Source organism: Lepisosteus platostomus, chromosome 4 (assembly GCF_059453375.1).
Source record: "Lepisosteus platostomus isolate fLepPlt1 chromosome 4, fLepPlt1.hap1, whole genome shotgun sequence".
In the NCBI taxonomy this organism is placed as follows: domain Eukaryota; kingdom Metazoa; phylum Chordata; class Actinopteri; order Semionotiformes; family Lepisosteidae; genus Lepisosteus; species Lepisosteus platostomus.
The window spans coordinates 63,387,549-63,415,228 of NC_142614.1; the positions used below are offsets into that span (position 1 = coordinate 63,387,549).

Sequence of the window (27,680 nt, forward strand, 5' to 3'; positions counted from 1 at the left end):
GGGTAGGACAGTATGTAGTTTTCACATAGGTGAGAGGGACAGCAGAGACCACGACGAAGTATTTAGAAGAAAAGTACGTCCGTGTAAAGATAACGTGTTCTTAAAAAGTATATACATACTTTTATTTTAAAAATCCGTTCATATTCTTGAAAATATAGTACTTTGTAAACACGATTACAGTTTTAGCTCTGTTTAAAAATGGAATGGAAGCTGGAGAGAATTTCCCGTTTTAAGATCAAAACGGATGACACCATTGTATGGGTAAGTTAATGTAAATTGATTTCTGGTATAGTATACATAAAATACAACAAGAGCGACACAATTTCTCTTGTAAACTCTTGTTCTCTTGCAAACAATTTTTTGGCAACATAATTTGTATTGTATCCAACCTACTCTCTCTCAGCGAAACGTGTTATTTGTGTTTACACAGGAAACGATTATGAAAACGTTTGCTAAAGATTTCATAAAGACCAAGAGACACTATCCTCTCAAGATTGGAAAGGTAAGAGTGTACCCGAATGTTTAAAATTTAAGCTAATTTACAAGTGTAATCATTATGTGGCTGTTATGTTTGAAGAGAATGCTATTTATATTCTGTTCCATAGCATGTGAGTAGAACATTCAAATGATCTTTTCTGTCATGTCATACAAAAAGGAATAAAGCTGGCGGTTTATTTTGACCACATTATCAGCAAAGAGATATTCGTTAATGATGAGCACAGAATTTTAATTTTCACTTGTGTGATCGACAGAGACACTTGGACTAATACATCATACATGTACTTTGTAGAAAAACAATTATTCTGACAGCACTGGAATGACCATTCAAATTCCATGTGAATTTCTAAATTATGACCTTGGACGAAACAGGTTGGTCTACACTGGTATAACAGGATGTTTCCAATACAGTAAAAACAGTTCCTGGTAGGCGTTACATTTTTGAGCCTTTGTCCTGCATTGCTCTCTGGACTGTATCAGTGTGGCAGTGTACTTCTGCTGGCTGTTGTGTTTTTTGACAGCTATTGGCTACACTCCACCCTGCTGCAATCAATACCACCGCTCAACTCATGTTCACATTTGTAGCTTTTCCCTCAAGTTATATGTCAGTGCTTATTAGTTGTACCCAGATTGACACTTGTATGGTGCCAAAGCCTGCATCTGCAAACCACATTTAAAAAAGTGGCAGTGGGTATGAGAAATGTCTTTGAGGAATAGAGAAGTGGCATTCTTTAGAATGTGAGCAGTACAGATATATTTTTGTCTAGGAAGTATAATACTGGTCAGCAGATATGTTAATTTAGGAAAAAGAAGAAGGGCACTAAGGGTACTAAGATGCATGAAAAATGGAGGTCCAACACATCGGAAGCTGGAAAAATCATAACACTCGCGTCAGTCTGAAAATGTCACGTCCAGTTCCTTCTTCTTCAGGAGTGCCTGTGTCAGGCAGGCAGTGTACTGTTAGCTGGCTGCTGTGTCTGTCGGAAGCAGCCGCTACTACTTTGCCACCTGCTGCAGAGCAAACGAGTCATCAGAGCACGCTGAAGTGTGATCCTTCTGAAGACCTGTGTGCAGGTTAGAAGGCAGTGTAGCGTTAGCTGGTTGTAAACCTGTTACCAGCTCAGAATTCAACTGCTGTCTCACCGCGCATTTGGAAACAGCCAGTTCAACGGCCAGAGGAACAAATCTTACCAGTGATCGTGAGTGGCTGGGAGGCAGTGAAATGTTAGCTGGTTTAATTTATTTCACCAGCTTACTTTTTTACTGCCCTCTTGCTGCCCATACTCCAACCATTATGGTTTTGAAAAGTACTCAGAAAACATGCAAACTCACGTATTACATTTGACCACATATTAACATATAAATAACCGAATCAATGGACAAAAACAGACTTTGTGAAAAACCTCTCATTTAGTTAAATATCTTAAGTAACGTTTTGTCATAGAGAACTTCAGTATAACTTGCCTGTAAGTTTTCTTTTACTACATTTGTCTTATTCTTAGATATAAGTCTGCAGAAAGCTCTGCAGTTAGATGTATTCATGCCACTGCTTTACTGGGATTTTCTGTACATTGCATCTGTACACTAACATAATATTGTCATGTGAGAGAAGATGCCGATAGTGGTAGTACAGACATGTGCTTTAAATCTTCAGTAAAGACAGCAACAAACGTGTGTGATGATTAGGCAGTGTATCAATAGCTGGCTGTGACATACAAAACAGCAGCTATGTGCACTTCCACATCAGTACATGCCATGCACGTTTTATAAAAAAAATACAGTAAAATGCTTTTAAGAAACTTTATCATCACAAAACATCAGTTTAATTAGTAGCTAGATGTATTTTTTATTGGCGTGTGCTCTTTCACAAATTCAAATTCAACAATCTGACATTAAGGTCTTCATTCAATAGTACAGTCTTGCCGAGGGCAATGCAGTAAATTGTGACTTCTAATTGGGGAGACACAAGTATTGTATTGTATGACTCATAAAAAATCCGAGGCTCATGTAGTAATTGCACGTTCTGAGTGTGCAAGTTGAGCCCTGTCGTCTGGCCAGGCTGCACAATTATCCAACAGTGAACGAGGATTGAGACAGAGCACGGTGGACCGAGAACTGTCAAGGCTGGATGGGCTTTTCTTGCACATAATATAATTTTCCTGCTGTCCAACCCCTGGAGCACGCTGGCCACCAGAGAGCCAGCATTGCTCCATCGGTTAACGTCACCTCTGCTGCCAATTACTTTGGAGCTGCAGAATTTCACGTGCAGAGCAACTAGGACAGGACATGTCAGATTATGCGCAAAATCTTGTTCTTCCTGGGGGGTGGGAGTGGGTAGTGATGAGCCAAGATGACTAACAATTTGGTGATTCCAGTCTAGGAAGGTTATTACTGACATAAGTGATGCATTAATATTACATAGTATTAGTATTACTATGTTAAGTTACTTAAAAATTATTCTACTGTATATGACCTTTGATGTACTGTAGATACTGTACAGTATGGACTAGGCAACAATTTTGAGTGTTATACAGATATCCTTTCTCTGTGTTTGGTTAATTCTGTTTATGAAATGCTGTAGCTGTTATTTCTATTACACTTAATTAAAGCTTCAAGGAACAGGATTCTTCTGATTTGGCAAATAGGAGGCATTCATAATCTGATGTATGAGTTCTATGTGTTTATTTGCAAAGTTCTGATAGAAATTTGTGAAAAACAAGAATGACAGCATTATGAACATAAAAAAGGTTGCAAAAATAGGAGGCAATTCAGACATTTAGCCCACTGCTTTCCTGGTAGATCCTGGGAATTAATCCAGTTATTTGCTAATTCTTGCAAAAGATCAGTAGCCTTATTAAGGCTATTGAGAAACTAAAGGTAGATTATCTGTCAGACAGAAAAATATTCAGATCTGCTCCAAGAGCTTAGAAACTATTCTACACAAAACAAATAATTGGTTCTTCTGTCTTGTTTGATGGCCGGTAGCTTATTGATCTGAAAATGTCATACATCCGTTTCTTGAAAGATACCAGGAAATCTGCTTCAATATCATGGCTGTGAAGTTTAATCTAGGCCCCATAAACTTTATGTTTGAACAGATTGAACAGACGTCTTTTCTCAGTCTTGATGCGCAAATCCTCTTGTGTTATCAGATCAATATTTGATTACTGATAACAAATAATTAATAATTTTCAAACTAGTGGAATGATATTTAATAGGTAACAATAGAGTGCTCCTAACAGTACTATTTTCTAATGGTCTCCATGGATTATATGTATTGAAAAATACAATGAGCAAAACAATTATGATTGTTTTTGTTTCAATTCACATCCTCTGGAATTTTAATTAATCAATTGGGGAACAATTTTAGCAACAGGTAAAGTGTTTGACACTTTAATAATAGACATTACAATGTACTCCAGCAAAATAACCAAAGGGCTAAATGCCCTATAGTCTTTGGTTTTACTCAATGCAGATGTTATCTGTTTACGAATAGCTCTCTTTATCTCTCCAGTCTCAGATGATAAAAACATAAGTAGCTGCATTTTCACTAGAGGTAGTTTACCCCTTTAGTACTTGAAATGTTTTTTTTCCACATAATATATTTGGGTTTCCTGAAGCTTATCATGCATAAATTCAATCTAGTGTGATAAAACAAAAAATCCCAATGATTTTTCCTTCATCTGTCCAATTAATCCAAAAACTGCAAAACCTAAACAGTAAGCACAGAGTTTCATCACCAACACAAATTGATAACTATGATAATGTCAGCAGTCTCCTTTTGTTAAAGGTGACAAAAACTGTAAGAGTGACTTGAGTTCTAATTTTAACACTCAATTTACCTAAAATTTTACAGTTCCCGAATACTGCAGTGCATAACTGCATATCAACTATAATTTCATGTCTAAATCACTCTTTACAGCGATTCTCTTAGTTGTATTTTCTGTTTCAAGGCCCTCCATTCATGTCCCTGAGATGCACAATGAAGCATGTTTTAGAGCTCCACATTTTAATACCAAAGAAATTAAATCTGCCCTGATTTACCCAACAATATCTACATCTTATGAATAACCCACACATAAGAATTGTTCAAAGTATTGATACATATTTCATTAAGTGAAAGGCTTAATTGGCTTTCAAATTAGAATTGCTACATAACTTAACAATGCAAAACATTAAACATGAATCCTTTGGTTTCTTCCCCAAAAATGAATTAACCACATTTTATAGAACCAAATAAAACATCAGACTTTTAAATCACATTTTGATGAGCCTTAAAAGATTTCAATCGAACTATACTGTTCAAATTATAGTATAACCTTTTCTTTCACTTTTAATAACAAGCAGGAACAAATCTCCAGTAAATAAAAATCAATCACTTACAATCCCACCAATAACACACATCATTGGAATCTTAGTTCACACCTATATTTTAACTCTACTTCAAATGTACAATTTAGCAAAACTGCAAATACAAAAATGGCATTTATAATTAACACAGTGGTTTGCAGAACAATGAAAATATCTCAATAATGACACTTTTTACAATTTTATAGAAAAAGACTACTTTGGTCACTGTGATCCCAAGCACATCTTCAGTTTACCTGTAATTTCTCACACAACCACACAAGTCACACAACCACACATGAGACGCACTCTCCACTGAATTTTTAACTCACATTTCCAAAGTGTAAATTAACACTTTCTATTGAAAACATTTCATTTCAGGTATAAGCACAAGGTGGGCCACCACAACTGGTCAGAATTGTGAACAGAGATAACCTGGACCAGATATCCAAAGAATCGTTTGTGAGAATGTACATATGTTGCTTTCGGAAATATTCCATATGCCACAAAACATTTCCATATGCGTCTCGATTAAAAAATGAAATGTACAACTCATCTTGGCAAACAGAGTGAAGGAAAAGGCCTTCTGCGATGCAGTGAATAAGGCACACAAAGTTCTTCTTTGGATACCGTGTTAAACCTTTAAAGCTCTACCCTCTTCTTCAGGATGATCTCTCTCACTAAAGCTGCAGCCTCTTGTTTGATGTTCTCTATGGGTTCTTCAGGCTTCCAGTACTTCACCACATGTCCATCCGGGTTAATGAGAAACTTCCAGAAGTTCCACTTTGGAAGCTTTTGTACCGAGTCTGTTGAAAAAAAAAAAAAGATAATACTTTGAATCTTTCTTATGTTTTTCGGTCATATCTGAATAATGTAGGAGTATCAAAAATGAACCTGAAGATAAAAACAAAATACATTTTTTGGATCATTGGTCTAAAACCCAAAACAAAATTCAATTGTACAGTAGTGATGTGGCACATAGGGATTTTTCTAAGATAAGGCCTTAGAGTTAAAAGAAAAGATCGTTTAAGACCAGAAAGATCAATTATTAGGCAATAGTTTGGTACCCTGTTGTTGGCGTTCAATTAGATGCATTTGTTGATATTTTTCTTGTAATAATTACTAGTTGTATACTCTTTTACAGTCCAAGTTCACACAGCAAATCTCTGTTCTGGTGTACTGGCTATGGCAGTGTTGCAATAGCCTTAAAGAACCTGAACTGTACACACAATTGCTAAAAAGACAACTCTGTTAACTCGATGACAAGATATAGCTGAATACCATGTATTCTATTTCATATCGGCAGTGCGAACACCCCAGTCTTGGAGGGCCAGGGAGTTTCTGCTTTTGTTACAATTAGAGCCCTTACCTAAATGAAACCTTTCCTTGTTCTTAAGAACCTGAATATTTAAAGAGACCACAAAACCTGCTAGAGTTTTTATGTATGGATTGTGTATTCCATTTATATATTAAGTCAGACATTCAATAAATTGCAAGTTATTAAAGCATGCTTTGTGAGTAATGACTAACTCTAGCAAACTTTTGATGGAGTCCTAAGGAGAGTTCGGGAGGGATGAGAGCAGCCAGCCAACTCAAGTTTCCGCACCCAACGAACTGTAACTAATCCTTACGTAATTTCTCAGATTCTCATATATATACCCCATCTCACCCTTTGCAAATACACCTTGATCGCCTTTTCACCGGACATGGGGGTCCTAGCCTTCCTGTCCTGTAGCCGGGAGGTTGGCCCTCACTTAAGCGAGTTAAACCAGGTTTCCACAAGCTCAATAAATCGATTATACTTTCACACAATCTTTGGCTGCCCTCATAGATACCTCGTGAAGTATAATAATAATAATCAATAATTCACCCTACCTGTAATGTATTTGAAAGCAGGGTCAGCTTCTGAACCCATTATCTTAATCTTGCCGAAAATGGGGAAAGTGACGCCGTAATTTGCTTTTGCAAAAGCTTCGATATCCCGGTTTGACCCGGGCTCGGTGTCTCCAAACTGACCGCAGGGAAAGGCCAGGACGTTGAAGTGAGAGGTCCCCAGCTCTCGGTGTATTTCTTGAAGGGCTTTGTAGTTCCGCTCCGTGTGTTCGCAGTGACTCGCCACGTTTACAACTAGTGATGCCTGCAAAAGCAGCAGACAGTACTTTGCTTTGACAAATACAGAAAGTTGACTTACAATGCTACTAAGGCAAGAGAGATACGCAAAACCTCAGACTGCCCTATTGTTATTTAAATAGCACAGTTATAGGCACGGTCTGCCCCAATGTAGTAATATTATTGCTGGCGCCTGTTGATTAATAATATTACATCATGATTATGCTGTAAAAAAATAATTGACTGGCAATCACTTAATGTATCGATCATTCTGTACTTCATGAGAATCGTAACTGTGCAACAACATAAAAGATTCAAAACAGAAAAAAATAGTGATTCTAATTGCATGCATTTAAAAAACGAAAGTGAGTATCTCTAGGAAACTGGGAATTTCTCCGTTACAAAGCTTTGGCATTATCCAAAATAATGAAACATACTCGAAATTATTGCCTAAATAGACAGTCAAAGCTATATTAAAATGTCCCATTTATGAAATTACACGGAATTACACAACAAAACGAATTGCATATTTTGCAGCTTACTTTTCCTCTGTACTTCTCCAAAGAAACGGTTCTTCCTCTCAGATCCCGTACTTCTAAAGAGTAAAAATCTTTATTTTTTCGGGGTTTGAAAAGTTTGTTCTGCAATAAAAATAAACCCGCCGTGCATATCGTCATCGTAAATAAAACAAGAAACATTCTTGCTTTTGGAACCGAACTTTTTAAAGGATAAGATGACAGGGTATCCATTTTGGTGCAAGACACGTCCAAATGTCGAGGAGGAATGCAAGGAGGAGCTGTGCTGCCTGGCTCAACAGCAACAGAGCTGGAAGATGCATCAGATTACACGGAAGTTTAAGATGAACAGGCTACTAAATAAGAGAAGGATTCGCCTCCTGTGGCCTGTATTGTAATTTTCATCCATGGACCTACACGTTAATGGCATAAAGTCCATTCAGCAAAGAAATGCGCCCAATGTTTTTGTAATAGACTTGTCGATAACTACTATTTAACTCTTGATTTCGCTCTATGTAGTGGGTGAAGTAGCACTATATATCACAGAGTAGTCAGTTTCAGACTGTAACCTAGTGGGATAAGAGTCTAAGAAAGCATATACTGTATATACAGGCCAGACTCATAAACAATTCTAAAGTTCTAGTGTTGTGAATATTTTATAGCCCAACAACTGCAGATGTTAATTCCAATGTAGAACCGTGTAACGAACGTAATACTATGCGTAATTCTGTGCAAAAGAAGCAGCGTTTTTTAACTTAGTTTACCCACGCAGATGGGATACAATCTTTAGGCAATGTCAGCAACAGAAACTGAAATGATCAGCACGGTTAACCGTTGTTGTTTTACTGAGCACCTTGGATTGATTGTATGGATCTAGTGTTTTCAGATATCTGAGACAGAAAGCGAACTGAGGCGATAGAACCTTTTTAGGGCACTGTGATCACAGAATGGTGTGTTTGAAGTGTACTTTGAGACGCTGCAGCTTGAGACCAAATCAAAGGTTTGCAATTTCGGGATAGCAAACTTTGAAGAATGAGACAGAGCTGAAGAGAAGTAAAGGTTTATTCCATGCTGAAAAGAGAAGAGAAACACAACGTTTCGGCTGTGGAGCCTTCTTCGGGTGTGAGAAAGAGAGAAAAATCCTCTCGTTTCCCTTATTTTCTCTTTATATAGTAAATCACATGATTTAATAACCCCCATGAACGCTGACACTTACAGTACATAGCTTCAAGGCAAGTAAAAACAACCAATGAACATATTTTCTACAGTATTAAGAAATTATACCATTACAAATTATACCAAACAGTGCAGTATTACATTTTCGGTACAGTTATTAAAACGTATATTTTCTTTCCTTTTTAGACCACCGATGGCACTAAAACATCATACACCAGATTTAAAAGCAGAATTGTGAAAAAACTACGCCGCGGCTACCCCATTGCGAGTAGCCCCGTCACCACGGGGTGGCAGCACTCCTACACTGTAGACGACGACACCGTTTGTCAAAGGCTGTCTCTGGACCTCTCTCCAGAAGGAAGCTCGAAGTCTCAGCTCACCCTGGTGGACTCCGAGCCGACTATAATACGTCAAGGTGCCTTTTAGATATTTTTTTCAAAATAGGTGACTAAAATAAATGTCCAATTTTTATTTTATTGTAAACTATTTTGACTTTCTGGAAAGCTTATGTTTCTACATTGTAGATCTGCCCTGCATTGTGGGTCCCATTCAAACGTGCTTTAAATAACGTTTCACGTATCCCAAACATACAGCATGAATATGGTAGGACTTGTCTTTGCATAAGTGATAGTTACTAACGTGTATTTTGTCCTCGTAGAGTCCACGCCTGAAATTGAGGATAATAACGTAAGGGAGTCTGACAACAGTTTGGGTAAGGACCCTTCAAAGACCACCTCTACACCTATTAAGAAACAGGTATGTTAGTGCTAATTTTGGTTTGTTTAGGAAAATCAAAATAAACATTTATTTAATAATGTTTAAAATAAACAAAATCGATGTATTCTTTTATAAAGGATATCTTGTGACTGCAATACCTGTCGCGGGGTTTTGAAAAGTTAATATAAAAAGTGTCATTGTGGAGGTGCTGAACATACAATCTTACTTCACATGTAGAACTTCCAGATTTCAACATATGCTTAAGTGGTCAAATAAAAGTATTCCCGGTATTTAAAAATTGATGCGTTCAGTGTGACCCATAAAACCTGCTGGGGCAGAGCATACAATAGCTGACTTACACCCACGAGGCTGTGACATCAAATCCCTCCCTTAGACGATTAATACTTTAAAATCAGCTATAGAGTTAAAAGCCTACGTATTGGGACATTGAAATTAAATTTTTGCTTTCTATCAATGAAGTTTGTATTTTTGATCAAATGATTAATATGAGGCAAAAGTATAGAATTACTGCTGTTGTGTCTGGGTATTGTTTTGCATATATGTTTAACCATCTTAGGACAATATCATCCGTTTTCATTCCCCCCCCTACCATTTCCCGTGAGCATAAATAATGGGACAAACGGCTGTCAGGAATGGTAGAGTAAAAAGACCCCGTGCAGGGCTAAAAGGGGAGTACCAAAGCCCAAAAACAATCAGGCATAAATTTCAAACCAAAAAACGAGCAAAAAAAAAAAAGCCCCAAAACCGGTAGAGAGCAGTAGAACGAAGCAAACAAACCCGAAGACGTAAAGCGAGAGCGAGAAACCAGGAAACAGACAAAGGTCAATAATAATCGGGGGGAAAAAAGAGAAAAGTGTTGAAGAAATACGTGCACTACTGAAGCCCAGGGAGACTAACCACACTAGCGAACGAGGAAAAGGGGAACTAAACTAGTGAATGCAGGGAAAAGTGATAGGCTAATCACTGACGGCGTGAGCGTTTGTGAAAGCGGGTTCGCGTGGATATGCGAGAATGAGTGGAATGCGTGCGTGTAGAATGCGTTACACAGGCGCTTTTGATTGCTCAGGTATTTCATGTTGCATTTATTGTGAAACGATTCAAGAGTTGTGTATGTAAAGGCATAAACTAAGATGAAGACTACAGAGTTGTCTATGATGGAAAAGCAAAACATTGTTAAGATGAGAACAAAGAAGATTACAATTTGTAGCATTGCAGAAAAGCTGGATCAACAACACGAAATGTCTTTTAAAAAAGAAACCACTGAAGGAGTATAAAAATGAGCAAAGACCAGGTCATCCAAGAAAGACAACAAGGTGATGACAGAAAAAACATTAGAACTGTGCAGTTAAACTCTAAAATAATAGCCAAAGAAATTGTAGACAATCTGCAGAGTACAGGTAAAAGTGTCTTAGTTCCCTGTGTACTACACTGCAAGATGCAAGCCTCTCTTCAGCACTAAAAACAGAAACAGCAGACTTTATAATTCTTTGTAAATTCTAGATGAAGCACAACAGTTCTTTTGACAGACAAGACAAAGAAAAGCCTTTATCGAAGTCACAGAAAGGTAAAAGTATGGATTAAGAAAGGAACTGCTGATGACTGCAGGCACACAGCCTCACCTGTGCAGGTAGATTTAATTGTTTCAGTATGTAAAGCACCCTCTGGAACTGGCTCACTGGTCTTTTGATGTAAGTGATAATGACCGGCACAGAATTCTGAAGTGTAAAGACACATCTTGTCTGCCCATGACCATTAAAAAGTCTCCCAACTCCAGACAAAGAATTCACCCTGCAGCAAAACAAGGACCTAAAGCATACTGCATGCTTAATCAAGGAGTTCAATTGGAAGAAGAAATGGAAACCTTTTAACTGGCCAAGGCATCTTGGAGTTGAAGCAGTCAGTGCAAGGCATACAGTATGTGACCAGATACATTAATTTACTTTATTTCTCCCAAACCTATTGCTGACCTGAAACCCAGGAGGGGAAGAACTTTTATTTTTGTTCTAACATGGTTTAACATGTATGTACAAGAATATCCAGAAATAAATTGATTATTCTGTACTTTTGCCTTGTATATATTCTTTCATATGAAAGATGAATTTCAATAGTAGAAGACAAATATGCCACATTTCACTTCACTTTCCCAATACCAAAGGCTTTTTTCATGTATTACAGATAAACCAGTGCCTCTCAGTTCCGTTACTGCCGCTAGAGGCCGCTACCAATCCAAACTTGAGTTAATTTTAACCGGTAAAAAAAACAAAAACGGATAATTTATGATCAAGTGTACCGTTTTTAAGTGTAGCATGCTGGTCAAATGCATGCGTGGCACAGTTCACCTGGGTCAATGCAGGGAGCACTATATTAAGACTGATAGTACTACAATACAGAACTTGAATAGACATCTATACGTCCAGGGTGTATTCTGCTTTGCTTTCTGTTGCTTGCCAGGATAGTTTCCTGCACCTCCCACAACCCTGTATCGGATAAAGCAGTTAATAAATGGATGGATAGAGAATCATAGTAGGTTGGGTAGGTCCATTTTCAGGCCATAAAGGCCCATGGGGGAATAGGGGGTAAGGGTTTTTCTCAACCATCCAACACTGGAAGTGGAGGTGATGTGGTCAGCATCATGCTCCAGCTGGCCTTACCCCTGGTACTCACTTGGAAAGCAGGCTGAGTGGACCTGGGAGCTGTCTGGAAGGAATTAGAGCAAGCTCCATCACTTGCCCCTACCTGGGATTGAATCCAGGACCTTCCAGTCAGGAGCTAGACACCCTTGCCATCTGAGCTATCACGGCTCCAGAGAATCAGAGAATCATAGTATAGTAAATTATTGGTTCATTTTAATTGTTGTTCAGTACAGGTCACAATAGGAGGCTGAACTTTGTGTTCTACAGAGCACTGATCTGCAAATTTATTTTATCTGTTATCCGTTGACTGAGAAAATAATTTAGCATGCTGTTAATACTGGATTTGCTGCTAATACTGGATTTTGTGTTTGTTTCCCTACAGGACTACTTGTTGAACAGCTGTCCTGAGAAGAAAACAGATCTAGAAAAAACTACAAGAATGTGTGTAAGCTTTATTAAAGGTTTGTGACTTGGGTTGTGGGAAAAGAAAATGATGGATGACATCTTCAGATCATTTAACTACTACCAAGCCAGCCAGATGAAATGAATGGCTCCTCCTGTTTGTAAAATATTTTGTTTTGTAGAGTTTAAATGAACATTAATTGTAATTACTGAAATTAAAAAAAGAAAGGTATACTTAACCAATATTAGTGATGCTTCTTTTAAAAGTTACTGCAGTATTTGAAACTTCTTTCTGAGAGTTACCCTCTTACCCTTGATCATCACCACAAAGTTTTGAGAACAAAATAAATGCCCGTTCAGCCCATCTTGCTTGAAAGATTTAGATAAAATACAGGTGGTGGAGTTGATATTCGTTTGATGCCTTTAAACTGCTTCTCAGAAGAAGATATCAGCCTAATAGACCAACATATGAAAGTGAAATTGCCAAAGCCCTTAGCTTTTATCATGTATTCCTTATAGTTACTTCTAGTTCCATTCATTAAGTCTGTCTTGGGGCAGAAGCTGTGCACTCTGGGAAGCTTGTGTGTGACACTGTTCCATACTACAGGATTCATTCCTCATGATGGGAAGTGGATGAGGCATTTCTCAGCCTGTCCTTAATAAATGTAAATAAAATTGTACTTACATTCATTTTCTAACCTCTGTATCCAATAAAGGGTAGTGGGGGAGCCAGAGCCTATATCCTGGCAAGTAGCGGGCGCAAGGCAGTATACACCCTGGACAGGACACTAGTCGATGGCAAGGCAAATACAGATACAGATGCACACACTCACACCAGGGACAGTTTACCTACGAGCGAGTATGTCTTTGGATTGTGGGAGGAAACTGCATCACCAGGTAAAAACCCATGCAAACACAGGTAGAATATGCATATATTATGGAATTGAACCCAGGGCCCCAGCACAGTAAGGCAAGAATGATAACCACTTCCCCTACCACGCCACCCAAAATTGTACTGTTACTTATTAGTTTCTCAACGAGCTGGTATTGTGTCAAACTGACTTTATGACTAGTGCTTATGTGATTGTTGAGGTGCCCTAGCGTTTAGGGTTCAGGAGTAATCACTGGAAGGTGGTGGGTGTTAATTCCAGGTGAGGCATTTCTGTTGGAGCCTTGAGTAAGCCACGCCACCTAATGGTTTTCGAATGGGTGCAACTGTATTTTGCTTTGTATGAAAGCATCAGTCAAATAGTCTTCATTTTTGTTTTGTCATACAGTAAATTAATATTAAACATGAAGCCCTAGTGTGGCAAAATGATTTTCAAATTCGTGAAAAAGTTTTTTAAAGTTGCAAGATCCATGTTTTTTCCCCAAAAAATGTAGGTGATTTTTTAACAAGAAAAAAATTAAAGCTTGTAGTATACATCACATGGAATATAGAACCTACTTCTACATCTGATAATCAGTATGAAAAATGCGGGGGGGGGTTATAAATTATTTATATAATTTGTTTCCAATCTTCATCCCGGTTTGTGTTTGGAGAGCTGCCATAGCTACTGTAGCTTGTGGTTGCAGGGTTCTATCATCTTTAGTTATATGTGCTGTATTTTCCAGGTTCTGACATATTAAAAATTAATATTTCTTGCTTAATATATTTTTTTATAACTTGCTTGTTATATATATATTATATGCATATATGCATTATGAGATACTGTATACATTAGATATACATTTAGCTTTTTATATGGATTTTGTATTTTGAGAATTGATGTTTCAATATATTAGAAGTTAGTTTATGTACGTTATTTAGATGTAGGTTGAAGGGTTGTTTTTTAGTTAATAACCTCATCCTTTGTGTGCCTACAGGCAGCCAGTGAAATATGTTTGTAGGTCAAGTGTCTTCTGATTTGCCAGCAATCATGGAAAGTAGTTGTATGGGTGTGTGTGTGAAGAGAGTGAGAGACATTATCAGGCAAGAAATAATCTAAAAATGGACCAGCAAAACTAGAATAGACCAGCCCTTAAAAAAAGGGAGCATTGAGGTAAAACTGGTGTATCATGACATGAATAGAAATAACTGTTGTATCATAAAATGTAAAATCACAATAATGCAATTAAATAACTGCACTTAGTTTCAAAATGTTGCTGTAACTCTTATAGCACTGCAACCGTGAGACGCAGATTAGCAGGACAAACAGCTCGCAACAGGACATGACATTTCCTGTGGTATTTAAGGGGTCTGGTGTTTGATGTTAAAATAAAACCAAAGCAGGAGATGTGTACAGAATAAAGACCCCTTGAGAACATTTTTCAAAGACGTTTGGGTTAACCGCACCTCGATTCATCTCGAAAGTCAGCCTTTGTGCAGAAGGAGGGTGATGCTTTTTTCTTTCCATTGCTACCAGCTGATTTCAGTTTAAGGCATTCTTATTTCCAGTCGGTGTAAAACAAAATGACTAATTTAGAAGTATGTAGTGTTCGAAATTTCAGGGTGGGGAGTCTAGTAATATTGACTGATATAGCTCACATTCACATTAATTGTTATAGAGAAAGTTTAAATGTAGAAATTCTTACACTTGACTTAATCAATATAACAAATAATCAAAGTTCTAAAAACTTCTCTGACAGTCACGAATGCTTTTGAAGATTGCTAAGTGGTTTCTTTTTTGTAGCTTACTTTAAGTAAGCTACTTAAAAGCTACTACTTACTCGGTAGAGTAATACGCAAAAGAGAGACTTAGAAAATAAAAACTAAACATTACATATGAGTCAAACAATTGTTAAGGGAGTTGATACTGGTTTCTGCACAAGAAAAGACATTTTACTAGGGTCTTCTGTCTAGATCTTTTGCTTAAATGGGAGGTGTGTTTGCCTGAATCAGATGCTTGGTGGATTTTAATCAGAAACAAATGTTCTCTCATCTATAAAAACACAACCCTCTGTTCCTAAAATTACTTCCGGTCCTTTCAGTGTTAGAAATGCCTGTTTCATTTCTCAAAGTGTAGGCCTGATTTGCCTGAGTTTGGACTTCAGTACCCTTGTGCAGTTCCTGCCTTTTCACTTCTGGAAAGAGAGATGAGGAGGGACATGCAATTATAAATGCAGATAAAATGGATCTCCTTGGGTGTCCGATGCTCCACTTCTGCCTTAGTGAGTTTCCAGCTGGTTTCTGAGATCACACAAAAGCAATGGTCTTAATCAGGGTGTTTTCTATTCTGCATAGTTCTGGAACCTTACTGGAGTCACTGATCACATTTTCTGTCTGTCACTCATGGCTTCTGAGCTGTGTTTCCAGTGTCTGACCCTGGACAAGAACAATCAGAAGAATTTTCAATTGCTAGGTCATAAGGTCTAGAAAGTATACTAAAATAAAGTGTAACATAATAAATTACAAGTATGAAAGGAGAGGACAAAATTGTACCTGCGAGAGGGATGAAAAACTTTTTTTTAATATGAAAAAGCGAAAGGAATGTTTTAATGAACAAACAGCATTTAAAGCCAATGTGAAGAAACTGGTAACTGAAGGACAGGTCTAGCAACTGAAGGCACAGGGGCAGGGGTTTCAAAACATCTTCACTCAATCAGGGTCGGGCCCCCAGAGTCACATAGCTGACTGCCCACGTTGGACATGTGACCATCATGATACAGCAGTTAAAGTCACATTTGGTTAAATATTGAGGACCAGGGATCAAACACAGTGGGGATAACTTTCATGTCCTTACGAGTCGGAAGGAGAAAACCCACACAAATACAGGCTGAACAAGCCAAACTCCACGCAGAAGGAGCTCCAGCTCAGGGTCAAACCCAGGCCTCACTACATGTGAGCAAGCAGTGCTACTAACTTTTTTGTTTTCCAGATTGAATGAGCTCATTGTGTGATGGCCTCGTGAGTATATTTATGTGGAAAGAGTCTGGCACAGACCTCTATAATTATATACATTATATACAGTACCTTTAAATTATTTCTTTTAATAAGCATTTAAATAAATTAACTGAAATGTTAATCATTTCAGCACACTCCCCTACTAATAACAATTGAACACATTTTTCCTTACTTTATAGGCACTTCACATGACACCCAACTCTAACTGTCTCCCTCATTTGTATATGACGTTCTAAGTAAAATGTGTGAATGAAAAAACTAAACCTGCAGAGGACCACAGGGACTCTACCCAAGCACAACTGTGGACTTAGATGACAAATTAATTCCAAAGCTAGTCATTCAACTGCCATCCAAAATCAGTCTTTTAAAACATGTTGTCATTTTGTTTGAACAGTATACAAATACATATCGTTACAGGCTCAAGCAACAGCCTGGGGCCCTTCTCCATTAAGACCAGCCCTTACAGAAGTAGCTGTGCCCTCTTAGAGTTGGACTTGCAGCTAAACATCAGCGGACTCAGGAATGATTACTGTAAGATGTGCAAACACCTCATGGAGAATTAACTCCGCAGTTTATTATGTTTGTGCTTTTTGTTAAGAAATGTTCCCTTTGTCTTAGACCAGATCACCTCATGCAAAGATAATTGATATTGATTTTCCTCCTTATCATGCTATATACTTTGGAGTGCCTGTCTGGCACACTCTAGGTGCCTTTCACATCTTCAAGATCGACTTCACCATGGTCAAAAATATATTAAAGATTTTTTAAATAAATATTTGTATACTCTTCTCCTGATTTGCACCAATCTACAACTTTATCAATGATTTGTTTTTGTCATTTGCTGGAATCTTTGCTTGAAATTCACTACCTGATTGAGGGACCTTATAGAGATGGGTATACTTATTCTGAAATCATGTGAACCACTATTATTGTGCACAGAAAGAAGCCATTCAGGTAACTGTGTAATTTGTCAAAGTCATTTTGTGCAATTTTCCAAAACAAAACAGAGGAAGTGAATACTTATGCAGTTTTTTTTTTCATTTGACTTATTTTATTCATAAAACTGTTCAGGTTGAACATTTATGAATAATTAAAATACAGTATCTCCTTTCAAAACCTAAAGGGACCCAATAGTTTTGCAGTGTACTCTACGTTTCTCAGGTAAAGTGCAAAGTATATTAACTGTTCCATTACTGTTGTGGTCATGAAATGTTCTACATGACATAGGTAAAAGAAATAAGGTCAGCAGCAGAGAAAGGTCAGAGAAACAAGGTCTTACTAAATATCTGATCACCATAATTTATGGTCTGAAGTGTCTCTGCATGTGGTTTCAGACTGGAAATAAAACATTTTCGCTTGAGTCACTTTTATCAGGCCATAATAATATCGTTCATCAATGTGATTATTTTACAGACTTAAACCTACTTGACTGGAATTCTGCAAACCTGATTGCACTGGCTTTGGATTCTACAACTTATATATGGAATGCTGAAACCCACATGTTGGAGGGCAGTATCCATTCGAAACCAGGCACAAGCTATATTTCTTCGGTTTCCTGGGTTGAAGATGGCAATTTCCTTGCAATTGGTACAAGTGATGGTGCTGTTCAGGTGAAAAAACTACACAACAGTAATAAGAATTCTGCCCTGAGATGGGCTGCCCTTAAAAATTTATATTACTTTTAGTGTTAAGGGGTATTTCTAAATTTGGCTAAGAATATTTATCTGCAAGTTTTAAAAGATAATTATTGCTTGTTTATTTTTAGATATGGGACGTAGAAAGGAAAAAAAGATTGAGGAACATGACTGGACACCTTTCAGTTGTGGGTGCTTTGAGCTGGAATAACCACATTCTCAGCAGGTAATTATTTGAATGTTTCACATTGTTACGTGCAGCCTTGACACTCTCAAGAGATGTGCTTCATGTTACACTGTAGTTATGTGCTTTTTTCCTGAATGAACTCTGCTGGGTACTGTACATCCTACCCATTAGGTGCAGACAATGGTTTTTACAGAACGTTCATTTCCCAAACCTCTGTGGGGATTCATTGAGGCCTTATGCAATCATACTAGTAGTACATCACTGGTAATAGTCCTTTGTGTTGGTTAACCATCTATTGGCTTCCTGCAGTTTTATCATAAAGTGTCAACCCTAGGCCATCTACTTTTTGGAAGAATTTAAAACACTTTATCAAGATTTTGTCTTAATTCTCTTTGAGATCCTGCCTATTCTTGAGGTGTTCTGATTAATTTAATTTAATTCCACTTGTGATCTGTAGGCTGAACAGATATTAATCTAGAGCTTGACTTTGCCAGTGTAAGATTTTCCACTGCGATGACCAAAACTGAATACATTTCTTAGTAAGGTCTTATTAATCATGAGCAGAAATATGCAGTATATATTTTACTATATACCCAAATATTTTGATTCCTTTTTCATTTGCCATCTGTAAATCCAATCGGTGAGTTTATGAGAGACTGTGTCATTCCTTTGCTGTTTTTCTGTACTTCCCAATCCCCCTATTTTTATAGCATCTGTAAATTTAACTAACATCCTAACTAAACCAAAATCTAAATCATTTTTATATATCAGGGAGAGTTATGGTCCTAAAGCAGATCCCTGTGGTACACCACTGCTTCAATCTGCCCAGTTAGATGCAATGTCCCATGCTGTTTCCTGTGCATTAACCAATTTTTCATAATGTCAAGCATACATTATCTTGTATTGTTATAGCTTTTAATTTGATTTTTTGAGTGACCTTATCGAAATCTTTCTGGAAATCTAAATATATCATATTGTATGCTTTAATGAGTCAACTTTCCTTAGTGCTTGTATGGGTAATTATAGATTATTCCACAACCTTTCCTTCCAAGATTCCCATTACCTGTCTCTTATGTATTCTTTTAGTTTAGCTCTATCATTTACATAACTTTAGCAATAGCTTTTTCTAACAGAAGATAGATTTTCTATAGTTTCCATGTGCAAAATAATGATTTTTTATTAACTGACTTTATGTCTGCAGTTCTCTTATCTGTGGCATCGGTTCCCATCTTGAGTGAAAGTTGAAATGTCGTAACTAGCGCTAACATCCCACATGTTCAACTGAAATATTTTTTATTTTAAATCATCCTCACCCCTGTAAATCCCAAGTGTAAGTTATTTATAGAATTGCCTAATACTGATGGTGATCCCTCTGTAACACAGGGCATATTATTGTAGTCTATTGTAAAAGTATGTATGAAATATTCATTTATTTCTTTTTCACTCTTTTTCCTATATTCACTATTTCTTTTTCATCCTCTTTCATTTTTATTGTCTCAGAACCTATTTATTTCAGGTTTTACAACTATGTTACTGTTAGAGAATATTTCCTGTCCATCTGTTTGGCAATATTATCACCTGCCTATAGGTTGGTATATTTGTTTCCTACTTTAAGTTACAAATTCTAGATTATTCATTTAAGCATGGGGATGGGAATGGTAGCGCAGTGGTTAGCATTGCTGGCTTGTAACACTGGGGCCCTGGGTTCAGCTCTAGACCTGGGATGCTATTTGCATGGAGTTGGTATTTTCTTCTTGTGTTCACATTTTCCCCCAGGTGCTTCAATTTCCTCCAACTGTCCAAAGACATGCTGGCAGGTTAATTGGCTTCTGGGAAAATTGTCCCTGGTATGTGTGTGTGTCTGTGTTTGAGTCTGTCAGCCCTGCAACAGACTGGTGTCCCATCCAGAGTGTACCCTGCCTTGTGTCCAATGGCCCTAAATTAGTTGAAGCAGTTAGAAAATTGGTGGATGGATAAACACAGCGGTATCACTAAAAATGTCAGAAATGGTGTCCTTATAGTTCAGGTGGGTAGCTGCGTCAGCATGCGTAGGCTGCAAAGGAACAAGTAATAGGTTTTGCTGAAAAAAAAGAAAGAAAATACAATGTTTTGGCCTTCTTCAGGTGTGATCCCATGGTGTCTTTATATGTTATCACCATGTTTTAGTGTGGTTTACTATAGTATTTGGTATAGATGAGGTAACTTTTACTCTTTTAAATTACTGTTACTTTTAGTTCTAGATGATATAGCAATAATCCTCAAAAAGTTTTAAACAGTGCTGACTGGATGGCATTCATCTAATAGTAAAGAAATTTAATTTTTTAAATTTTGAGAATGTTGCTTAGACTGATTGCTTCTTTTCCTGCAGCGGTTCACTTTTAGGGTTAATCTGTCACCATGATGTCAGAATAGCCCACCACCATGTGGGCACTTTGAGACATAAGAAGGGTATTTGTAGTTTGAAATGGTCTCCTGGCGGTGCCCACCTCGCTAGTGGGTCAACAGACGGCATCCTGAGTATCTGGCCGAATGACCCAGGAGTGACAGTGACCCAGCAGCCCGTCCAGTCGATGTCCCATCCCACAGCTGTAAAGGTAAAGCCTGATGGACAGTAGGTTTTCCATCATGTACAACATTTTAAGAAGAGACACACAATAGTAATGGAACATCAGCAGCAGTAAAGCTTACAACGTTATATATTAATTAATTATGGAAAGTGAATATTTTCTAAATCCATAATAATACAGTGCTGTAATCTATTTAAACAGACTTATAATTCAGTGCTGTAAACTATTGAAGCAGACTTCCAGCTCAATTCAGAGTTAAAAAAACATACACTAAACCCCTACATGTTAAAATAATCAATAACACATTGAAAAGTAAGGAATATAGGTGACAATGTGTTGCCATATAAGCCACAGAAAGAAGTGAGGATCTCACAACTCTGGTTTGCTATTGTGAAACTGAAATCCATCCTAAAGCACTGGGCATTTATGGTCTTTATTGTTTATAGGCCATGGCATGGTGTCCGTGGAAGACTGGAGTCGTGGCTGTTGGCGGGGGAATGAAAGATGGAGTTTTAAGAATCTGGGAAACACATACAGGAAACTGCATCAAGTCCAGTCCCACTGACTCACAGGCAAGGGCTGATATTGACTTCATACTTCATAGTTTTCCTGATTCTGATAGGCTGTTTTTGTTGCTTTGGGGCTTTTTCCAACATCTATAAGTATGCAATGTTAAAATCTTCCTTCCTGAACACTTAAACTTTTTAAAGTTTCAGGACAGTTTTCTTTTAAACTCTAACATTGTGAATCACAGAGGACATCTTGGGCAGAAGCACAATTTTCATACCTGACTATTTTACTAATCAAACATATTTTAAAACACTCATACTATGGTTCAGGTTGTCTAATGATCACTTATCTAAGTTCCTCTTGTTCTCTTCCAGGTTTGCTCATTACTCTGGGTCCCCCAAACAAAGGAAATTGTAATAGGACATGGTCTCCCTCAGAACCAAATAAGCATTTGGGACTTTCCATCCATTACTAAAAAGGCTGAGATGCATGGTAGGTCTTAAATTAATGGAAATTTTGTTGATGTACTTTCTCATGGACAGGAGTAATACCATAATGGTAATTAGGGCAATTTGTGATTTATTCGGTGAATCTTCAAGGGCAAATCTCCATTTGCATGAAAGCAGGCTTGCCTTGATAAAAAGCCTGAAGAGAGGGAACCTAGATTTTTAAATCCAATTTTAAAAAAACGGTTACACTATTGGAAAGCTGATAAATATCTATGAAAAAGCAAGGGGTTAAATGCATATATTACAGAACTTCATACATTTCTGCACATAGGAAGTACAGTAAGAGATGAAAACTGGACAATGATCTAAACACAAACTTGTGCTTATAGGATCTTTAGGGTGTTTGAAAAATAAATTGAAAATGAAAGTTTTGTTTGCAGTTTAAAACAGTGAAGGTGAAAGCAACATTATTTGAATACATAGTTTCAAATGCTTTGACTTTTGTCCTATAGAAAGTTTCAGACACATACCCTGCTTTGAATAAGTTTCTTGTCAGAGCAAACCTTTCATTAGTCGTGTTTGGAGGTTTTTTAAACCTTTAGTATTGAAATACATAATATATACTGTAGATCACAATAAACAAAAACTGAAATTAAGCTACCCCAACAATTTTATTTAAACTGCTCTTCTTTACCCTTACGCCCATACGAGCTATGTCCTGACAGACACAGTGTTCATGTCACAGTGTTCTTGTCTTTCTGTGGTGTGACATATTTTTAAGTGGTACATTGGTCTTCAGTTTCCTCACCAATTTGATGTGTGAGACACTTGCACAACTGTCTTTTGCAAAGCAAGACGTTACATTGGAAGAGCTGATATTTCTGTCCTGTGCACAAGGTGGGTTTTATGTACTAGTCAAAAACCACTGTTTACATCTAATCTCCTATCTACACAAAATGTCAAGACATAATTCATTATTATATATTTGTTGAAATGGATGACATTTGAAATTTTTCAAATGTTGACCTTACCAATGGCACGCTTTTCAGATCACCACAGTGATTTCATCTCACATAATTGTAAATTCCCACAGAAGAACTGTTTTTACAAAAATACACTGCAAGGCTAATACTATTCTTATTACAAATTATTTATAAGTGATTAAAATATTTACCATGTATACCTATGTGGCTAAATATCTACAAGGTAATGGATTAGTGTTATCAACGCAGCTATGATAGTTAAAACATTTTAGAGCTTTTTAGAGTGAATTTTAGAGTGAATCAGCCAGTTCAAGTGTGCAATATTTACGATGAGAAACAAAAAGCAAACACCAAAAACAGTTATAAGTGACTGGAATAATATAGTGTCACTCTGTGCTGGGGTGACTAGCTGAGTTCAGTTGCTGTGTTGTCAAAGGGGTCAAACGTCTTATCAGTTCTGGTCCTCACAGTTTTCCTGGAATTACACATGTTTCAAATCACACATTGGATAAGAAAGTTAAACTACATTTCTATGAGTTATCCATCTGTTATTACATCTTATGCAATCTGGTAATAGGAGTTTTGAAACAAGCTGAATATGTAAACTAAGCAATTGAAAAGAAAAATGGATCCTTAAAATATATACTAAATGCCCAGCAGCCATATCACCCTGCAACTCACGACTGGCAACCCACTGAAGCTCAGCAGGTGTGAGCCTGGTCAGTACCTGGATAAGAGACCTCCTGGAAAAACTGAGGTTGCTGTTGGAAGAAGTGTTAGTGGGGCCAGTAGGAGGCAGTCACCCTGCAGTCAGTGTGGGTCCTAATGCCCCAGTATTGTGACAGGGACACTAAACTGTAGAAAGGCGCTGTCTTTCGGATGAGACCTTAAACCGAGGTCCTGACTTTCTGTGGTCATTAAAAATTCCAGGGCTTTTCTCGAAAAGAGTAGGGGTGTAACCCCGGCGTCCTGGCCAAATTTCCAATATGAATTATCCAATATTATTAAACTATTATCTTATTAAACTATATATTATTAAACTATTTAATATTAAATTATTATTATTTAATACATATTTTATAATATTTATTATATTATAATATATTATATTTTATATTATGGTATAATATTATTTTAATAAATACTATTATAATAAATATTTATTATTAAACTATAAATTATTGAATATTCCAATATTTTAAAACAATAAAATGTGAAAACAGCAGAAGATTCTTCATACTTTTGCAACTCATTGTAGACCATCTAAATATACATAGTTAAGTCGTGAGTGTGACAGTAGACATTGTAGACCATCTAAATATACATAGTTAAGTCGTGAGTGTGACAGTAGACACTGAAACGTCAGTGAACTTACCTGGTGTAGCCCAAAAGATTTTTCAGAAGCTCCAAAAACGTCTTAAAGGGATTACCTGTTGAAAAGTATTGTTTCCACCGTGGGCTTTGTTTCCAGCTCTGAGTCACAACCATTCTCATTAAACCACTACAAAAACCTTTGTGGATGTAATCTAAAGTACGATAAATGGAAATGGCAGTAGGAGGGGCAGTAGTAATCAAGATTGCTGTCCATGACATCTCCATGCTGAAAATTAGTCATTTGAAGAAGACGGAAGTGAGTCCATTATCCTTAGGAATTAGAAGTGCTCACATGGCATTATTTCCGAAACAGGAATAATACTGGGGAACAAATAAGGTGATATTGATCCATAATGAGCCTTCGGGTGACCATGTTGCAGTGAGAGCTGATCGAGAGGTTTTCAAGAATTAGCTGGCAGTACATTTCGCAGTGGATGCACATCAATGTGCAGATTATTTCAAAAGCCAGAAAAAAACAGAAAAATGTTTTATAGGATTCAAAATGTAAAGTGAGGATTCAGCATGTAATAAAATGATAAGACTTCAGAATTCAGAGATGGCTACTATTGACTGACTTTAGGCTGATATGATGACTACTGTCTGGTTATTTCTGCATCTGAGAACTGTTATGCAGGAACAATACAGAAGACTCAAATTTCATTTCTGTGTTTGCTCATTTCAGTGGATCGAAATTTAATAACATGCAGCTGACTGTGTGTATTTTGCTGATCTCCATAGGCCTCAGGGGTTTTCAGTCTCATCTTGGCCTCAGATTATATTCTCTCTGATCTATATAATCTTGTCTGTTGGATTAAAATAACTACAAAACATTTTTTCTTATTATTCCTAGACATTCCTAGACAGTAGGGATGCTTTCATGATTCTCACTATAAGTGTTTTTTCTTTACGGATATCCTCAAGCTAGATACATTTTCATGAGCTCAGAAAGATGCAAAACGTACAATTCTATTTGACATATATAACCCATGCATTTTTTTTATTTATTTGCATGACAGTTAGTATTTTCAGTTTTAACAATTTTCAGTTTCCTAGGTTGGAACTTCATAAGCATTTAGTGCACAAACATTAGAACTGAGAGTGTAAAGTTCTGTCTGTCTTAAAGTTCACCCTTTTAAGAAATAATGCTTTATTTTCTACATATGTTTTTTTCTTTTATTCTCGCCTGCATTAACTGACATTGTGGATCAGCACATAATGGAAGGGTTCTGAATTTAGCATTAAGCCCATGCGGAAGTAAGATTTTTTCCTCGGGATCAGACGGAATGGCTTGCATCTGGAGAAACAGAGGATCACAAGAGAAGTAAGGCAACAGCTGACAATGACCATGCTCTGCGTTCTTCAAAGGAAATCAGGTAAATTGGGCATCAAAAACTCCTACATACAGTAGTTCTAGAGCAGAGAGTGGGATGTGTTTTCTATTTAAATTTGATTTTAAATACCAAAGCAAATCTTTATTCTTCATCAATCTGTCATTTGTATATATGTTCAAATATGGACTCAGTCTGGACTCAGCTAACTGAGCACAGCCATGGCTGTGTGGACGTAAGTTGTCTAGAATATTCTTTTCCTGTGCAACAACAGTTGCAATTTTTTCAAAATACTATGACTCTACTGTATTATCAATAAGAGCTATGTTTTTCCTCATATCCAACCTTTTTTCCCTGTAGGCACTGAAAAAAAGCAATCCTGATATGTGCACATTTTGGAGGAAAGGGTGCAAAGTCTTCATCACCCCTGTACTGTTAAGAGGGTTGTAGTATGCTGACTGAGCAATGGCAATTCCAAATCACAAATATATTCTTAACATATGATAGTCATTCAAAATACTTCCAGAAGCGAGTTCTGAAGACATTATCTATTACTATCTTATATATTGTATACATTGCATAAATGTTGAACTTCTGAAACAATCCTCTTTCCTTGACAGAGATGACTCAATGTGCCACTTCATGCAGTATGCCTTTACAGTGCTGTATAAGAGTGTCTGTACTAAACTACATCAGCAACGCTAGTTTTGGAGAAAGGAAGAGCTATTGCTTTTAAAATATTTTTGACAGAATGTTGAGTAACTGATGATTTATAACGGTGACTTAACATCTATAATCAAACGACTTTGACTCTTGGGCATTGAATGATCTAGTTAACCTGTTTAATTCCAAGCCTGGTGTAAACAAAGAAAGGAACCAATATGTCCATGCTTATCAAGAGAACAATGCCTTCATACAATTGCTATATTGGAGTTTGTCTGTATCAACCCATACATTTTGTGACCTGTCAAAATGTTATAACCAAACAAATTCCATCAACAGTAGGCTACAATCTGAGAATCCATAAGTCATGATGCATCATGACGCAGTATCAGGAATGCTGGGGATGTTAACACTTGATAATCTGGGCAGGAGTGTCTAGAATTTTATATTAAGTGGTGGCAACCTGAATGCATGGAGCCACACAGACCAAGTCTGGGGATTTCACTTGCTGCCCTGGTGTGACAACCGTCCAGCAGGGCAATGCACATCCTCACACGTGTGTAACAGTGGCTTGCTTGCGAGATGAGAACAGGACAGTTATATCATGGATGGCCTGCTCACCAGACTTGAGGCCCATTGAACATTTGCGATTTTCTTGGGGGGATGAGGAAACTAGGGCTCAAATACGAGGGAACAGAGGTACTGTATGCTTAACAAGACTTTACAAGGCAAATGGAGTGGAATCCCAAACTGCAGCATCTGCAGCCTTCTGGAAATCATATATATAAACAGCGTACTATTTCAATAATGGCCACACACTATTTAGCCAGCAGCTATATCACCCTGCAGTTCATGACTGGCAGCCCACTACAGCTAAGCAGCTGTGAGCCTGGTCAGTACCTGGATGGGAGTGGTAAATTTATTGCTGGAAGAGGTGTTAGTGGGACCAGCAGGGGTGCTCACCCTGTGGTCTGTGTGGGTCCTATTGACCTGATATAGTGAGGGGACACTATACTGTAAAAAGGCACCGTCCTTTAAATGAAACATAAAACCGGGATCCTGACTTTCCAGGAGTAGTGGTGTTAACGCATTGTCCTGGCCAAATTTCCCCTTGACATTTACCAGCCATGGCCTCCTAGTAATCCCCATCTATGTATTAGCTTCATCACTCTGTTGTGTTCCTCACTGATAGCTTATCTGTGGTATTGGCGCACTTTGGCTGCCCTCAGATTACCCGGGTAGGGCCACACATTTGTGGAGGGGAGTCCCCATTACCTGTAAAGAGCTTTGAGTGGAGATTCTGGAAAAGCTCTATATAAGAGTAAAGATTATTTATTATTTATTATCCTATGTCTTTCACAGCAAATACTCTGCTGATCAGTCTGATGTTGATCTGTTTAATAAATGTTCATATGTTTTGTCTATTTAATACAATTTTAGGAAACCTGCTGCAAAAACATTTTTATCAGTTTCTTGATGATGACAGTAAATTTGGTGTTCTTGATGTTCAGTATACTGTACACTAGGATTTAACAACAGATTTTCTTTCTTGTTTTTGTTCTTATAAATGTTATGAAAAAATATATGTTTTAATTATCAGAAGGTGTTACTCATGTCTCTGCTACTGATTACAAAAAATAATTTCTATCATTTTTCTTTTAATTATATTAATATCATTATTAAT

At 37.3% G+C, this 27,680-nt stretch overlaps 2 protein-coding genes across 2 annotated transcripts; one reads left to right on the forward strand and one right to left on the reverse strand.

The window, feature by feature from the left end:
* On the forward strand, positions 1–27,658 carry LOC148673585 (cell division cycle protein 20 homolog B-like). The gene is made up of 13 exons (XM_088630221.1): positions 1–261; positions 431–502; positions 8,832–9,060; positions 9,304–9,401; positions 12,399–12,477; positions 16,719–16,832; positions 17,715–17,911; positions 18,067–18,161; positions 20,491–20,716; positions 21,136–21,261; positions 21,574–21,691; positions 25,215–25,378; positions 25,694–27,658. The coding sequence occupies exons 1-12, from the start codon at positions 199–201 to the stop codon at positions 25,328–25,330; spliced, it is 1,533 nt and encodes a 510-aa protein (XP_088486347.1). The 5' UTR covers positions 1–198; the 3' UTR covers positions 25,331–25,378; positions 25,694–27,658.
* Positions 3,807–7,780, reverse strand: gpx8 (glutathione peroxidase 8 (putative)). Its single transcript, XM_088630220.1, has 3 exons — positions 7,497–7,780; positions 6,721–6,982; positions 3,807–5,651 (listed from the first exon to the last, which is right to left on the reverse strand). The coding sequence occupies exons 1-3, from the start codon at positions 7,701–7,703 to the stop codon at positions 5,488–5,490; spliced, it is 633 nt and encodes a 210-aa protein (XP_088486346.1). The 5' UTR covers positions 7,704–7,780; the 3' UTR covers positions 3,807–5,487.
* Positions 27,659–27,680: the final 22 nt, after the last annotated feature.

Coding starts and splice junctions, on each gene's coding strand:
- LOC148673585 (XM_088630221.1), top strand. CDS start 199: ATGGAATGGAAGCTGGAGAGAATTTCCCGTTTTAAGATCAAAACGGAT. Junction 9,061..9,303: donor GCCGACTATAATACGTCAAG/GTGCCTTTTAGA, acceptor TTGTCCTCGTAG/AGTCCACGCCTGAAATTGAG. Junction 21,692..25,214: donor TAAAAAGGCTGAGATGCATG/GTAGGTCTTAAA, acceptor ATTGTGGATCAG/CACATAATGGAAGGGTTCTG.
- gpx8 (XM_088630220.1), bottom strand. CDS start 7,703: ATGGATACCCTGTCATCTTATCCTTTAAAAAGTTCGGTTCCAAAAGCA. Junction 6,983..7,496: donor TGGAGAAGTACAGAGGAAAA/GTAAGCTGCAAA, acceptor CTGCTTTTGCAG/GCATCACTAGTTGTAAACGT. Junction 5,652..6,720: donor TGCTTTCAAATACATTACAG/GTAGGGTGAATT, acceptor TTTTTTCAACAG/ACTCGGTACAAAAGCTTCCA.